The following is a 17,069-nucleotide window of genomic DNA, read 5'->3' as shown; positions in this document are numbered from 1 at the left end:
CCCCCCCCTCTCTCTGCACGCTCCCTTGGTGTTTACACTAATTTAGATAAATATGATGTAAACATAATCAATAATACATGTAACTTCTGACAATTTTTTAACCTATAACATAAATTGTGTGACTTATACTGCACAGTGAAATCCAGTATCAATTTACTCTGAAAGTGTAAACATGGATCTGTAAAAGGCTCATCCACCCATTCCCTCTCAGACTCATTAAATATTGAAGGAAAAATGTCTGCCGACATTTTCTTTTTTCCTTTGTACATGAATGATGATTTGTATTTTTGTGTTATTTTTTTTTGCCATGTTGATGAATTGAATACACAGGACCACAATGGAAACAATCCCCTGGTCTTTTTTTCTGCTATCCTTTTAACCTAAATGTCTGACTGTACCTCTGTCTAATAAAGTATTCAATCAATCAATCAATCAATCAATCAATCAAAATACAGTCATAACGTGGATTGTTAAAGACATTGCATTTTTATTCATGGAGACTTTTTACAGAGAAGTGTCCAGCTGTATTATCTGGATAGGAGCTTGGTGAGATCACATACAGTACATTGGAAGTCGGTACTTAAAAACCAGTTAAACCTGACACTATTGCATGAGGAAAATAGCCCTCAAGGTCACAATGTGTCACATTGCGTGCTTGTAGATCAGGCACGCGACACCGTCGTACGATGATTATGAATTAAGCATATAGGCCTACGGCTATAGGCTACCTGTTTGACTATTTTAGTCTATATGACATGCCCAAAATGGAGACGCCATGGCTAACCCATTAAAACCGGGAAAGCATCTGTGTCATTTTTTTCATTTTAGCTATATATATAGCAACATACGTTTTTCAAAACATTCTTAGTATTTAAAACAGTGGTTCTCAAAAATAGCAGATGTACAAGCTGAGCTTGTACATCTGCTGTGCTGCTGTACATGCGCTATCACTGGTTTGTGATTCAGAATCTGCATTTTTGTTTGTTTCAGCACACCAGTGTGTCGTAGATAGGCTGTTGCATGAAGTCAGAGTTTATGCAATAGGTCGGTACATACATAACTGTGGAGACTGACATGACTCATGCTGTATATTTATTATATGTTTTAAATTATGATTTAGGCCGTGTGTCCGTACTTCAGAGTGATCACATCTGCTCTTCAGTTGTATTCATTGCCAGTTCTCCTCTGTGTAGGCTACTGCCAATTTCCCCTCCATGTTGCTGCCAGTGGCTGTATATACTGTTGCCCTGGCATATGGAGTCACCAGCTGCTTCTTTCACCTGACAGTAAGAAGTTTCACTCCAGAGAGCGTAACTCATGTAGAGGTTCACAGTCACACTATCTTTCACAGTTCCCCTCCCCGCTGAACAAGTGCCCAGACCGACTAGTGGAACTAAGGCTTTACTATGCGCAAATTGTGTTGATTGGAGTGCCAAGGCCAGTCCGTAGAGTTATCATTTATATTTGAGGCGGCTGTGGCTCAGGAGGTAGAGCAGGTCGTCCAATGATCCGTAGGTCGGCGGTTTGAATCCCAGCTCCTCCTGTCCACATGTCGGAGTGTCCTTGGGCAAGACACTGAACCCTACATTGCCTCCAATGAGTCGGTCGGTGCCAGCTTGCCACCAATTGGTGTGGGAAGTGAAGACGCTGAATGACTGACGTCACAGGCTGGTCACACAAAGTCCGAGATACTCACCGGAGCTATACCATTCCCATGTGGATCCAGAGCTCTTTTTTGTTTTGTTTAAAAATGATTAAGGCCAATGTGTAATGAAGATTCTATGCAATTGCGCTTGTGATTAAAACATTTTCAACAATGCTTCAAAGTGTAAAAGAATGGCATTTGTGGACCAGCCCGCACTGGTAACCGGAAGGCTCGCCCAAAACACATGGCCCCCTTTTTCTTTCGCGGGCCGCTCGCCCCAGGGGTTCTTGTATTCTTGTATTTGTTTTACTGAGAATACGGTTAGGTCTAGGCATAGTTTTACTGAGGTTAAGATTAGGAACAAGGCTAGGTTTAGGCATTATTTTACTGAGGCTACGTTTAGGAATACCTGGTGGCGACGGTTCCGAGGTCGCCGGATTTGACCCGGGACGAGCGTGTTTTGGGGCGAGCGTTCTTGTATTCAAGGCACTGCTATGGGGACAACAGTATATGCCAGTGTAAAAGGTTGAGGTCTTCAAACATGGAGTTGTTTGGTTCACTGTCAAGCGTCAGAGCGGCGGTGGGCTCTCTCCTTGGCTTTCTTCATGATCCGCTCCAGCTCGGTCATCACAGGCAAGGCGCCGTCGTAACGGTTGGTCTGGATGTCTCTCAGCTTGTCCTGGTAATCCTCTGGCAAGCCGTTCTGCTCAGCCCCCATTACAATCACCTGATAATGGAGGATGCATGGAATAAAGCAAAAATAAACTGACTGAAAGTGTTTGTTTGTTAGAATTATGATTTATTTATTGTATTTCTTTTTAAATAAAAACAATTTGAAAATAGCAGATCTACAAGCTCACAAGCTGTGAACTTGTAGACAGGCTATTTTCAAATTGCCAAAGTATATATATGCTGAAGTGGTTTTGTAAGTAACTAAGTAATTTAAGATAAGTTAAAATACCTCAAAATTGTACTTATAAGTACAGACTTGAGAAAATGTACTTAGTTACTTTCCACCCCTGCACACACACAAACAAATCAGAGCGCACAATGCAACATGTTCAACAGAGTGACTCTCTCGCAGTTGGCAGCGGTATACACCACAAAGCTTTGGCCACAAAGCCACGCTCTCCTGTTTGCCCTCTGTGTGTTTTTTTCTCTCAAGGCCTCGTGTTATCTGGTGCAGTCAGACGGGCTAAAGAACAGCCTGGCAACCAGCGTTCGTTCACACACACAGAACTGTGAACACTAGGAGGATGACAGTGGTGTAAAGTAACTAAATACATGTATTCAAGTACTGTACTTTAGTACAATTTTGAGGTATTTTTTACTTTACTTGATTAATTCCATATTTCAATGCTTTTGCTTCTACTCCACTACATCTCAGAGACAAATATTGTACCTTTTTACTCTTCAATTAGTTGAAAACTTTAGTTACTAGTTACTTTATAGATTTTGAATATTATTACAAAACATACATTAACCACTTCAACCCTATATATACTTTGGCTATTTGAAAATAGCCAATCTACAAGCTCACAACGCATCGCATCACGACACATTGTGAGCTTGTAGATCTGCTATTTTCCAAGCATTTTTATACATTTGGAAACTTGTGAAATGGGACATTCTGCAAAATGAGTACTTTTACTTTCAGTACTTAACACATCGGGTGCCAAACACGGTCTGAAACGTGTGTTTACATAGTGGCGGTTCCGAAGCTTCGGTGCCGAACACGGTCTGAACCGTGGTTTCAGTCTTTTTGTTTTTTTCATTTTTCTCCGCGCGGGCGGGGCTAGAGCAGCTCTGGGAGCACCCATTGTAATCCTGCGAAGGAAGTGCCAGATCGCTCTCCGAAAACTCCTGTCTATTTCCTACTTTGAAACGCCTATATCTCCGAATCTGTTTCCTGTGGGGAAAAACGGTCATGCGCGATGCGCGATCCCCCCCCCGTTGTAACCCGCGAGGGGAATGTTATGGTTCCAGCCTGTAGCCAGGCTCATGGCAGAACATGAATCGATGCTTTTTTTTGCGTGGATTTGCTTGTAACGCACGCCGAAACTTTAAACAGCAAAGCGCAGTCAATGGGGAGAATGCTGGCACCCACGGTAAGTTGTTATGAAAAAATGCTGGCACCCGATGTGTTAAGTATATTTAAATGTGAATACTTTTGTACTTTTACTCGAGTACATTTTGAATACCGGACTTTTACTTGTAACAGAGTATTTCTACATTGTGGTATTGGTACTTTTACTCAAGTACAAAATGTGAGTACTTCTTCCACCACTGGAGGATGATCACGATCACATAACGCTAGTGGTTCTCAAAGTGGGGTCCGGGGGACGCCCAGGGGTCCTTGAGGGGATTACAGGGGGGGTCTCCAGCAAAATGTAGTTAATATATCATTTTAACACTTAACCCCTGTTTTATGCTATTTTATAACACGTCAGTATGCGACGCATTGTGATCTTGTAGATGTGGTCTATTTTTCTTTCCTTACAAAATCCTTTCAAATGGCGGTCCGCTGCCTTTCTACAGTATGTATCAGTTTGGGGGTCTTTGACATGAAACTGTTTGAGAATCACTGACACAATGCATTGACGTATTTAACCACTTAAAGGGCTAGTTCACCCCCAAAATGACTTTTTTTGTATCTATTACTCACCCCATGGTGACACAAAGGAGACTGTCTCCTACCAGAACCGCTGCTGGTCATCAAATTATTGGCTTAGGAATGCTACATAAACGAAAAAATATCCATAAATTCAGTCTCCATGGGGTGACTAATCGATAGGAAAAAAAGTCATTTTGGGGGTGAACTATCCCTTTAAACCCCAGCATCCGTATTGTGGGGAGAGCTTTTGCAGGAAAATAGCGTCTATTTTCAGCAAAAAGCTTTCCCCACAATAACAGACAACAGAAAATACACTAGCATAGAGCCCTGACGGACTCCGCTCAACCACATGGGGTTTGCAATGTGGTTGAGCGGAAGTGGCTAAGCAATGACCCTGTGGAAGCCAGATTATGGAGCTGGAACCCACCGATCCAGAAGCTTCGGGGAGTAAAGGTGGGCACGAGTAAACAAGGTTCAAAAGGCCCATGACCTAGTGCCCTTGTGCCCCATTATCTCTACGCCATACAAAAACAATCTCGGTGCGGCGTCCGGCAAGCACCAGAAACAAACACCACAGCAATTGTTCTGTGTGCCATGACAAGGAGGGGGGGTGACAGAGATTCATTCCAAAGGATTATGTCATCTACGTTTATGTTGTCATCTGTCACTGGTGGCTTGTGATGTGGCTTTCCATACATTTTCAGCACTCTTAAAGGAGTAGTTCCCCGCAAAAACAATACTTATTTTCTATCAATTACACACCCCATGAAGCCTTGCATTCATGGAGATTTTGTTTTGTTTTAGGCACATTCCTAAGCCAATAATTTGATGACCGGGTCTTCGGTCAATAAGACTTAAAGACTTAGTAGGAGACTCTTATTTGAGTCTCCTACCGGAGACTCCACCGGTCATTAAATTATTGGCTCAGGTATGTGACAATAACAAAAGAATCTCCATTAATTCAAGGCCTCATGGGGTGTGAACTACTCCTTTAAGCCCAATTCATAATTTCTTGCCAAAAATATTAGTTGAAAGCGTTAACTGCAAATCATGACACAGTGAGGAGTGTTGTTTCAAGGACATTAAACACTATAGGTCGACACGTGAAATCAGGCTGGAGAACATGGCACTGCACTCAAAGAGGCGAAACAGGAGACAGCAGTGGCGTTTACCTTCATGTAATGTGGAGAGGGCGGGGCGTACACACAGCTGTTCATGATGTAGGTGCGACAGCTGAGCTCAGGACCTTGTGTTTTCACAGACACCGCCACGGGGCTGTAGGCTCCGAGTCTCACGTTCTCCTGCCTGCAACACATGTGTCGACACACAAACACACACACATGAAAGACATGAAAGGGTTGTTATTCCCTTGCTGGCTGGCCGTTTGTTTGCCTGAGCCATTGCATGGAAGCTGCAGGATTCAGCCAGTGGTGGAAAACGTATTCACATTGTTTTTACTTGAGTAAAAGTATCAATACTGAAATGTAGAAAAACTCCTACAAGTAAAAGTCCGGAATTCAAAATGTACAAAAGTATTGGTATCAAAATGTATTTAAAGTAGCAAAAATAGAAAGTACTCATGCAAAATGTCCCATTTCACAAGTTTTCAAACTTATAAATTGTATCAAAATCTTTTGAAAATAGCAGATCTACAAGCTCACAATGTGTTGCATCAGGACGCATTGTGAGCTTGCAGATCGGCCATTTTCAAATGGCCGAAATGTATATAGGATTGAAGTGGTTTATGTAGTCTTTTGTAATAATAATCCAAATCTACAAAGTAACTAGTGCCTTACGTTTTCTAATAATTGTAGTGGAGTAAAAAATACAATATTTGACTCTGAGACAAAAGTAAAAACTTATGTACTGAAGTACATACAGTACATAAGTAAATGTACTTTCCACTGGATTCAGCTGTACCTGTCTAGGGACTCCAGGTCGGACATGTTCATCCTCCACACTACCCCCCACACCTCATCCCCCAGGCTGTGCTCGATGGTCGCCACACCCCCGTGCCACCGGTCGCTGGCAAGGCCCTTGTGATTCCCAAACACCAGCTTGTAATCCTGGAAAAGAACAGCAGGGAAAGAGAAAGACAGAGATAAGAAGAGACAGATAGAGAAAAAGAAAGTTGCTGATGATGACCAACCCCACCCATATATTTCCCATCCACTGTACGACTTGATTTTTTCAGTTTGTGTGCCCGTGTTGCACACAGAAAACAGCATATCTACATGTTCACAATAGTAGAGAGAATGAAACTGGGAGGCAACTAAATGGAGTTAAAAGACCTCTGAAAGTCAAGAAATGTATCTTGCTGCACGTCGTTGCCATTCACATGGGTGGCTGTTGCATGTGCATTGTGCATGCATGTTCGTGTACAGTATGTTATACTGTACCGTACCATTGCAATTAATAAACAGGTTTCTGCACATTTAGGGATGAACGCAGAACTCTTTACATTATCTGGAATGCACCCTTCTAACAATAAAGGTCGTATCTTATCTAGTTTGAGACACTTGAGGTAAATTGATCACCATCACACACTGCTGCTCATGGCTCTAGCTGACTCTAATAATCAGTTTATTCGTCTCAGCCGTGCATGTTTCTTTTAAAGTGATTTTTCACCCTGAATGCGCACCCACCCAGTAAAGTTTGTAAACAAGAAACCTGTCTATCCTGTACATCCTCTGTAGCCCACAGCGAATGAAAAACGAAGGTAGGTAGAACACAATAAAAATCTGCTGTGTTCATTTAACTCCGCAACTGCTACACTGTTTGAACTGAAAGCGGAGCCGCCGCAGAGCCGAGCGGTCAGAATCAGATATGCTGGCTGGGCAAAACCAAAAAACGTATCGAAGGGAGGGGTACATTGTTGGGGCCCACCTAACTTTAACATTTTCAAATACTTAAAATGTACAAATTCGAGGGTTATTTTTAATATTTGTGTTTTATAAACAATACACAAATATGTATATTTTTCAATTCTTAAAAAAGAAAAAGAAAAAACACATATCTTGGCTTGGTGGGCGCACCCCCAGCCTAATGGCACCCTAGGGCAATTGCCTACTCTGCTTATGGCAGGGCCGGCTCTGTGCGCAACCAAGTGAATAAAAGGACATACAGTAATAGCCCCCGAGAACTTCCTCTAAATCTCTCTGTTTACCTGTGTATCTCTGCTTATATAGGACCACAATGGAAACAAGTCCCCAGGACTTTTTTGTGTTATCCTTTTAGCTCAAATATCTGACTGTACCTCGTGCTGTTTACATTTCTATCTAATAAAGTACTCAATCAATCAATCAACCTCAGTATACTACACGTGTGTGTGTGTGTGTGTGTGTGTGTGTGTGTGTGTGTGTGTGTGTGTGTGTGTGTGTGCGTGCGTGCGTGTGTGCATGTGTGTGTGTGGGGCATCGTACCATGAGCCTGGCCACGCAGTGGACGGCGGCCGAGGGGTTCTTGAGCTGGAGTCTCTCCTTCAGCAGGTTACTGCCGTAGGCAAAGTACAGGAAGGTGTGGGGAGCTTGAGCTTCCATGCTGTCCGCCAGTCGTGCCAGGAGCAAGGCAAGCACCGTGAAGAGGGGAGGCAGGGTGAGGAGGAAGAGGGAGAGATGCTGAGGGGAAATGAGAGAGGAGGAGACAGGAGGAAAAAGGAAGAGGGTAGGATTATTGAGCAGAAGAACCAGGTTCAGCAGAGGGTTTGGAGGAGGAACGGGAGCAGAGGACAGATCATAAGCCTTTTAGAAGTGGTAGCATGTAAATTGCGTGGCCTTCTCTTTTATACTACGCTGACACACCATTCTCATGCTAATGCTGTGTTCTGACCGAGCCGTGCCCCCTAGCCTAGGCCACACGCCACACAATACAGCTCACTGTATGTATGGGTTCAGCCAAAACCTGCATGTCATTCAGATGGACTACTGGAGGTCACTTTGTGACTCACACCCCCCTCTAGTGGTCAGTCAGAAAACACCACTGATAGTGGGAAGATAGGGGGAACTGATTAAGTAATTATAATGACAATATTATTGACCTAGGATTTTTGTGTGTGTGTGTGTGTGTGTGTGTGTGTGTGTGTGTGTGTGTGTGTGTGTGTGTGTGTGTGTGTGAGTGTGTGAGAGAGAGAGAGAGAGAGAGAGAGAGAGAGAGAGATAGAGAGAGACATGTGTGTTTCAATTAATGAATAGTACATTTGTGTAAATTCATTAGACTATATATTCTCCACAAGCACATGTGTAGATTTTAAGTTTTATTTATATAATCTATTTATTTTTTCAAGTGTTTCAAATTGGTTTTCATGGGTTAAAATATCTATAGGCTAATAACAGCAGCAACAACAACAACAACAACAACAACAACAACAACAACAACAACAACAACAACAACAACAATAGTAGTAGTAATAATTAGCTATTACATCGATGCTCCTTTTCTTCTACATAGGTGCACACTAAACCCTTTCTCTTGTTCAAGAAAAAGGGCACTGAACAACACGAACATATGTGCATGCCTCAACATCCAACAGAGGTCATGTCAGTGGCATTCTAATCGTATCTGCAGTACATTATGTAATTATACAGCTGTGTGTAGCCTACGTTTCGCTAGATGTCATTCGGGGACGGGGAGACAATGTCAAATGCCATAAAGTGATTCATCCTCGATCCATATGGTTGCCTACAGTAGTAGCCCAGCCAGCTGGCTAGTAGCCTAGCCTAGCCTAGCCTACTTCCGTGGTTGGAGTATAGGCATCCCTGATACATGACTGAGTCATGGATGAACTTCAAAATATTGTTAGCACTTTCTTCCTTTTTGGTTCGTACATCTACTTACACGTTTGGATTTCAAATATAAAGTGCAAACCCCATGACCAAGGCTGTTACAATTATTTACGGGACTTCAAAAGTACCTGTATTTTCCGTATTGTTCAATAAAAAGCATTTTAATCCGATTGGTGGCCATTTCTTTCGTAACTATGCTACCCTATCAGTAGGGAGGTGTATTGCACTCTGATACATTATAACTCTATGCAAAAATGGCCACCAATCGGATTAAAATGCTTTTTATTTAACAATACGTAATATACGGGTACTTCTGAGATCCCGTACATAATTGTGACATCCGTGGCCATGGGTAAGCACTTTACATTTAAAATGTGAACGTTTATGTAGATGTATGAGACAAAAAGGATGAAAGTGCAAACACTATTTTGAAGTTCATCCATGACGGACCGTCTTGGATCCATAGGGTAGTAGGCTAAACTCAAGGGCTTGTTTTGGTCCTTGCAAACCGCGCCCACTTCATACTCTGTAGAGTCCGTAGTGACCAATCACAGGCAAGCGCTCAACTGCTTCTTTCTTGCATTGCATCCACCACGAGTGGAAAAATCCCAAACAACACCATTCAGTGATCACTGCCTGAGATGTGGCTTCATTTATTTATATGTGTTTGTAACAGTTCTAATATAATAATGCAATGAATTGGTCATTTTGGATAAAAGTCGCACGGTCTAGACCAGCAAAAATATCTGTCATCACAAATACCAGAGAAAAACATCTATAACACGTTTTGAGTGAAGAAAACTTACTTTTAATTAATAAACAGCGCGACCGTTTTCTTTATGTCTTTCAAGGACCAGAGTCAACATTGGCATCGGTAAGTATAGGATACATTTTTATGATTTATTAAGTTATGCTGTTGGCTACTAAACGTGGACAAATCGGGTTAATTATGGTTTATTGCTGGTGCTTTGCATAAACAAAAAAATAGACCTTTAACAAGTGATCCCAGACAGACACTGTTGTCTGGGATGAGACTCTTTCTTAAAGGTAAATTGTCTTTGAATCAATACATTGATTGATTCCGACTTCCATGCAGGCATCCTTCATCATTCATCATTGATGAGACTGATGCATCCTTCGGGTATATAGGTATAGCCTACTATATCATTGATGAGACTGATGCTCAGAGCATGTGTAAGAACACGTGAGCTGATGAGTGAGGAGAGAGATCATGGAAAAAAACAACATCTTTCCATCTTTCCGTTGCCGTGGTTACCACGCGCCGCTGAGTACCATTCATGCGATTCTTCAAAGACTTTGCTGTAACAAAATGACAAAAGAGGCTCTTATGATGTTAACATATAGAAAGATATATTTTTCTTCCTAAAGAGCCAAATTTGTCAAACTTTTCAACTGTAGAATGTAAATACCTGGCTTCTTCAAATGTGTCCTTTGATCATGCTTTCTGTTCTTTTATTATTTTATATTGTTTTAGGCACTGTTGTTGGTACCCTGTTCAAAACAAAAAGCTTGGAGCCCTGAATGACAGGTGCGTTGAATTGAGTTCACCATACGTTGACAATCAGTGCTTTTATTTTTGTGTTATTTGAGAAACGTATTTAACAGATTAATTTAAGGACAGAATGTGGAGGCATAGTTGAAATATTTCCATAAGGAATAAAGCCTACAGTAGGTTCATTAAATTAACACTGACTACTAGCCCATGGCCTAGTATGTTATTTAGTATGATACAATATACAATTAGACAAATTAATTTTAAATCACTTTAAATGCTATAGCCATACAGTATAAAGTCTTATCTGCACAGAAGCATAATTTCCAGAATCGTAATATACGTATATTATCAGATGTAAACTAATATGTCATCTGTTTTTAATCCTTTACACGTTTAACATGAAGACATAGCCATGTCATACTGCTGTCTGTCTGTCTGTCTGTCTGTCTGTCTGTCTGTCTGTCTGCCTGCCTGCCTGCCTGCCTGCCTGCCTGCCTGCCTGCCTGCCTGCCTGCCTGCCTGCCTGCCTGTCTGTCTGTCTGCCTGCCTGTCTGTCTGTCTGTCTGTCTGTCTGTCTGTCTGTCTGTCACAAGGTTCAATAGCTGATTTTACCCAGTTTGGCACATACATTATTACTTCTTTTTTTTTTAACTCTGAGAGTACAAATGTGTGCATACACTCTGAGGCAGTGATGGAAAAAGTACTCACATTTTCTACTTAAGTAAAAAATATCAATACTGCAATAGAAATACTCTATTACAAGTAAAAGTCCGGAATATAAAATGTACTTGAGTAAAAGTACAAACGTATTGGCATCAAAATGTACTTAAAGTACCAAAAGTAAAAGTACTCAGTATGCAGAATGTCCCATTTCAAGTTTTCAAAATGTATAACAATCTTTTGAAAATAGCAGATCTACAAGCTCACAACTCGTCACATCGCAACGCATTGTGAGCTTGTAGATAGACATATATATAGAGCTTAAGTGGTTAATGTATGTTTAGTAATACAAATCTAAATCTTCAAAGTAACTAGTAACTCAAGTTTTTAAATAATTGTAGTGGAGTAAAAGTACAATATTTGCCTCTGAGATGTAGTGGAGTAGAAGTAAAAGTACTGGAAATTGGAAATACTCCAGTAAAGTAAATTCCTCAAAATTGTACTTAAGTACAGTACTTGAGTGAATGTACTTAGTTACTTTACACCACTGACTCTGAGGTACACTCTCAGAGTCAAATGAACACTGAAGATTAACCTGTCTGTACCCCAGGCTCCGCCTCCTGCAGAAGAGTGGCATAAGGGCAGGAGAGCAGGCGACCATATATGGATCTGTCCCAGGGCGGGTCAGGGTCGGCGGGCTGGACTGCCACCCTCCAATCACAACCTCCAGATCACAAAGGGGTAAAAGAACGATTCTGACCAATTGAGACGTTGGATGGATGGTCTATGTGTGGTCTGCCTGCCGACAGGGTACCGAAGTACCTGATGTCAAACCCATGGCGCCCCCTGGGTCACGGAAGTATTTTTTTCCCATTCAAAATCCCATAGACGTTCTTTAAATCACATCATATAAGAACTGTGTTCCAAAAAATAATAGTGTGCTATTATTTCGTTAATTTGATTAAACAACTGAGAACTGACAACGCTACTCTCCGACAGAAAGAGCAGGTAGCGGCTGCATGTGTAATGGGCGATGTAGTCGTTGTGGTCATTTTTAAGCCTGAGAATTGTTGTCAATTTTTAGGCGGCCCTTTATTTTCTTACTCTTTGGATGAATTAATTCCTTTTCATTGTCAAGTTGATGCTTCACTCTTTTTTTGTTTTTGTTTTGGAGCACAGTTCTCAAATGACGTGATTTGAGTTTGAGTGGGAAAAACACTTCCATGACCCTGGGGGTGTGTTTTTCTTTGTTGTGAGACTTCGGTACTCTGTAGAAACAGAAAGAAGCACACTCTGCTTGGCCAAGTGGGCATTATGCATGGCTAAGAGATAAAGACTTTGTCAGATTTAACTGGAATTAACCTATTATTTTGTTTCTTAAAGATTTAAAAAAAGATTTTTGTTAAATTTTAGCAGCTACTACATACTTTTTATGTACAGTATTTTAAAGTGTATTGTCACATTGCGGCAAGAACAATGCACTAATTAAAAGGTTCAAACAGCTTGATTGATGATGATACTATACAGATCTTACCCAAGATATTTTAGATCAAACTAGATCACTTACATTTTTTTTGAGACAACAAAAGTCAATAAACATACTTTTAGTATTTTTTTGTATTATCGTAATCTTTTGAATTGGAAATGATGCCGTAAAAATCATATGCTGTGTGAGAGAGACAAAAATAGCTCAACACAGATCTTCTGTCATGACACCTGTAGACTGTACTTGCCTATAATCGGCTGTAGATGGCAGCGCTATAATGCATTGGGCACCACTTGCAACAGAGTTTGAAGGATGATATAAATGCTCTTGTAATAAGGTAATAAGGAAATGATCAGAATTGATAGGTTCATAAACACACAGGGTAGGGCATGAATGGTTTACATTGCAGTTAATTGCAACATTGCTTTAGTGGTATGCAGTACTGTACAGTATGTAGGATCTTGCAGCATTCATACTGTAAAGTAACTTACCACCAAAGCACATTCAAATGACACGACTTACTAGTGGTGATTAAGTTATTATAAGCCGTTCCACTGAATACCCGGGGGGTTACAGCACTGAAAATCACCAAGAAACTAACACTAGACTGTATCAGAAGCTGATTTCCGGACATATAACAAAAAACTACGAAAGGGCAGTTTTCACCTAACCAATACAACCCCTCCTGGGTTTCCCACACATCTCAAGCCAAGGACCAAGAACGTTTGTTCAGGACCCAGAGCTATTCAGAGACCCACACATTGGATCCAGCTGTTTCTTTAAGCCCGTTTCAGGGCAGTAAAAGCCCAGTATATCTTGTTCACTGAATAACAAGTGAAGGCTAGTTGGGACCACTCGCACACATTTCCTGGGTCGCCCATTCACAAGTTTGCAACCGTTCGTTACAATGAACTATGTTGTTCTGTCCCTTAATGCAGGGCATTCTCAAACATTTTAATGTCAAGGACCCCTAAAAAGACCCCCAAAAGATTTGGTGCCAGGGACCCCATAAGAGAAGATCTTACTTGTTAGATTAGATTAAGTACAAATTTCTACAACTGTCTATACTTTAAGTGAGGAGAGAGAAACCTCTGCTCTGAATAGTCATTATACAGCACATTCTTTCATTAGATTGGTTACCTTCTAACTCGTGAAACTATAGTGAAATTTATGTTGCTTTCAACGTGGCGTCCCTATATTGTGAATTCGTACTTCCATGTACTGTTGTTCTCATGTCTTACTAAATAAAGTACATCAATCAATCAATCAATCAATTTTGTGCATATCATCATAGGCAAAACATTTGCAAAAAATGTAAAAATAGCACATTTGTGTGCTATTTTAGCTATCTTTCATTTTTTCTATCGATTAGTCACCCCTTGGAGACTTCATGGATAGTTTTTAGTTTTTGTCGCATTCCTAAGCCAATAATTTGATGACCAGCGGACCGGTAGGCAGCGGTTTCGGTAAGAGAGACAAAGGAGACCCTTTATGTCTCCTACCGGAACCGCTGCCGGTCATCAAATTATTGGCTTAGGAATGCGACAAAAACAAGAAAATATCCATGAATTCAAGTCTCCATGTGGTGACTAGTCTATAAAAAAAAAGTCATTTTGAGGGTGAACTTTCCCTTAAAGTGGTACTGGTTAAACTGTTCCTTATTTCGTCGGGGACCCCCTGGAACACCTCCAAGGGTCCCATGGGGGTCCCCGAACCCCACTTTGAGAACCACTTAACGAAATCCACTTATGTAAAAGTGAGAGAGAGAGAAAGAGAGCATCAGTGAGAGAGCGAGGGACAAGCCCGCCACGTCAACAAGGATCAGGGCCTTAGGGGGGCCTGTTTTTTACGTAATGGTGTCTTTACGTGACTCTGGGTACAACAGTCGTTAATTGTTCTTTGTTGACAGGGCAGGCGGGGGGGCGCGCAGTACTCTGTTCAGCACAGCAGCTCTGGCAGCAGGATGTCAGAACCTATTACGATCTATATACAGTACTGACAAACTGGGGCTGCATGCAGACTAGCGCTTTCCGGATTGTTCTGGTCTGAGTTCCTTGGATGTGAGAAGCCGAAGGGCCACTGTGGCGCAGAGAGAGAGACCAGTTCTGGTTGATAAACATGGGACAGACAGGAGGCTATAACCCTGTGAGAGGGAGAGGTCTCACTGAATTCCAACATCTGTCGACGAAACATGTGTTAGGAGTCAGAGGGAATGTAAAATCTGCATGGGACACTTAAAGTTGCGTTTGGTCAGAAAACAACTCTTCCCGGTTGTACAGCTGTGTTCCCCGCTGTGGGAGCCCCTCTCTATCCCCGACTCCATCAATGATCAGTCACCGGTGCTGTTTACAGAGTAGCTTCTCCAAAAAACATGGGCCCTGAGGCAAAGGTTCCATCAGGCTCCAGGTGGGACTGTGGCCTGCACTGGACATGCAGGCCAAAGGCTTATAGGTTATACCCCCTAAATTAATCTACACAGCGTGTTAATTTACCCTTACGGCCCTGACAGACGGTGCCTTCGATATTGGGCCGAATTCAACCATAACGGATAAGTGGGACACGCAGCAAGTGTCCGCACGTGTGTCATCATTGCGCAACTTTTACCTCCATCTGCGAGTCAAGTGAACAGAGCCTGAGCTTGGAGGGTTGAATTTCATTAGCAGAACATTGTGAGAATGAAGTAATTGTGTTGTTATCAACATTTTGTCTCTAGTTTGAGAAGAGGCATGCGGTCAGTCAGCTGATGTCATTCACATTGATGTTTACAATATTTGCACGACAAATATTGCTAGTTTTGTGTGTCCTTTCCTTCCTGGTGGACAGTGCATTGTCACCATGCAGTGGTGGAAAAAGTACTCACATTTTTTACTTAAGTAAGAGTATCGATATTGCAATATAGAAATACTCTGTTACAAGTAAAAGTCCGAAATTCAAAATGTACTTGAGTAAAAGTACAAAAGTATTGCCATCAAAATGTACTTAAAGTACCAAAAGTAAAAGTACTCATTATGCAGAATGTCCCATTTCAAGTTTTCAAATAATAATATAGTATAAACATCTTTCAAAAATAGCAGATCTACAAGCTCACAATGTGTTGCATAGCTTGTAGATGGACAATTTCTCTCCTGAAGAGAGTTGGTGTAGACAGTTGTAACTCTAGTACAGTTCTCTACAGGGGTTTAAGTGGTTAAAACGTTTGATAATCACTGTACCACACCACCGTAGAACTGTATCAATACCAATGTGTCCAATAACCGGTCAGAACATCTTGCAGCCCACCTTCGGGCCCCCCACCCCTATAACTGGGAGACACTCCGTTGTGAAAGTGTAATGGACAAAAGCCTCATAATGTTTGATATTCTGTTTAGTTTTATCCTGTCCCATCTTTGTTCTCATAATTAACAAGCCATTATGCATGTTTTCATTGTGGACTGTATGCCATGCTCATGTTTTAGGCTGCTGTTGTGATGATATACCTCATGATAACTGATAGCCCTATAACTGTGTCAGTTTTTACAGATGTTGTCTCTCCTACTAAAAAAACAAACTCAAGAACTCTGTTGAAAGCAAAAGGAAGAATAAGTCAGACAATATGAGAGGGCGACTTATTAAATGCACATTTTAATGTGTTTGAATTGTTGTGGAACCCCCACGTTTTGGGTTTGGCCTAATCACTGAACAGGCCACAGAGGTCTTTTATCAATTATCATAGCCACATTTTCCATAGAAAGGCAACTTATTGCACAACAACCACATGTTGGTCACATGTCAGAATACCTCAAAATACAGCAGTTGCAGGTACAAACCGAAATTCATCAGAACTGTGACTGACAGCTAATAGTAATAATAGTAAAGCGGCACTCTGTAATCTGTATGGTAGAGTATGTTAATACAATATAACTTAAACAATTGGGGTGACTTATTATTATAATAATTATTATTATTATTATTATTATTATTATTATTATAACAATTAATAATAAAGGACTGTAACATACTTTCATTTAACTACAGCAAAGATAATAACAAAACAGTTCTAGGTCCCCATATTATGGGGACCTAGAACTTAAAACCTTTTTTTTCACCTTGAGCCTCAGGACTTTCATAATTATATTGATAATATTGAAAGGTATGCCAATAGGCTATTACACAATATAGCCTATTCTAAACGTTATAAAAAATTAAACAATAAACTAAGTTGTGTGAAATTGTAATATTAATTATCTTGAGACAATTAGCCTCTGTTAAATAAACATCACAGTGAGTCTTAGAAAGCATACTGCTTCTCCCATTTTTTGCTCAAAACAAACACAGACCTTTAAAGGAAAGTGGGCTGAGTGAGAACTGTCAGTGGTTCAAAGGTTAAA

General features: G+C 41.0%; 1 protein-coding gene across 1 annotated transcript; it reads right to left on the bottom strand.

Moving 5' to 3' along the window:
- Positions 1 to 475: 475 nt before the first annotated feature.
- ggctb (gamma-glutamylcyclotransferase b) lies at positions 476 to 8,970 on the bottom strand. Its single transcript, XM_084052780.1, has 5 exons — positions 8,858 to 8,970; positions 7,682 to 7,876; positions 6,180 to 6,325; positions 5,432 to 5,564; positions 476 to 2,372 (listed from the first exon to the last, which is right to left on the bottom strand). Exons 2-5 carry the CDS (start codon positions 7,796 to 7,798, stop codon positions 2,208 to 2,210), a joined length of 561 nt encoding a protein of 186 aa, XP_083908906.1. The 5' UTR covers positions 7,799 to 7,876; positions 8,858 to 8,970; the 3' UTR covers positions 476 to 2,207.
- Between the last annotated feature and the right edge of the window lie 8,099 nt (positions 8,971 to 17,069).

This window comes from Gymnoscopelus microlampas, assembly GCF_963454915.1.
Source record: "Gymnoscopelus microlampas genome assembly, chromosome: 3".
Taxonomy (NCBI): domain Eukaryota; kingdom Metazoa; phylum Chordata; class Actinopteri; order Myctophiformes; family Myctophidae; genus Gymnoscopelus; species Gymnoscopelus microlampas.
This window is presented reverse-complemented; position numbering and strand designations above follow the sequence as displayed.

What these genes read in the sequence shown, in the direction of transcription:
- ggctb (XM_084052780.1), bottom strand. Translation starts at nt 7,798, where the DNA reads ATGGAAGCTCAAGCTCCCCACACCTTCCTGTACTTTGCCTACGGCAGT. An exon ending in GACCTGGAGTCCCTAGACAG is followed by an intron (nt 5,565 to 6,179) that starts GTACAGCTGAAT and finishes CATGTGTTGCAG; the next exon opens with GCAGGAGAACGTGAGACTCG. An exon ending in CCTCTCCACATTACATGAAG is followed by an intron (nt 2,373 to 5,431) that starts GTAAACGCCACT and finishes CTCCATTATCAG; the next exon opens with GTGATTGTAATGGGGGCTGA.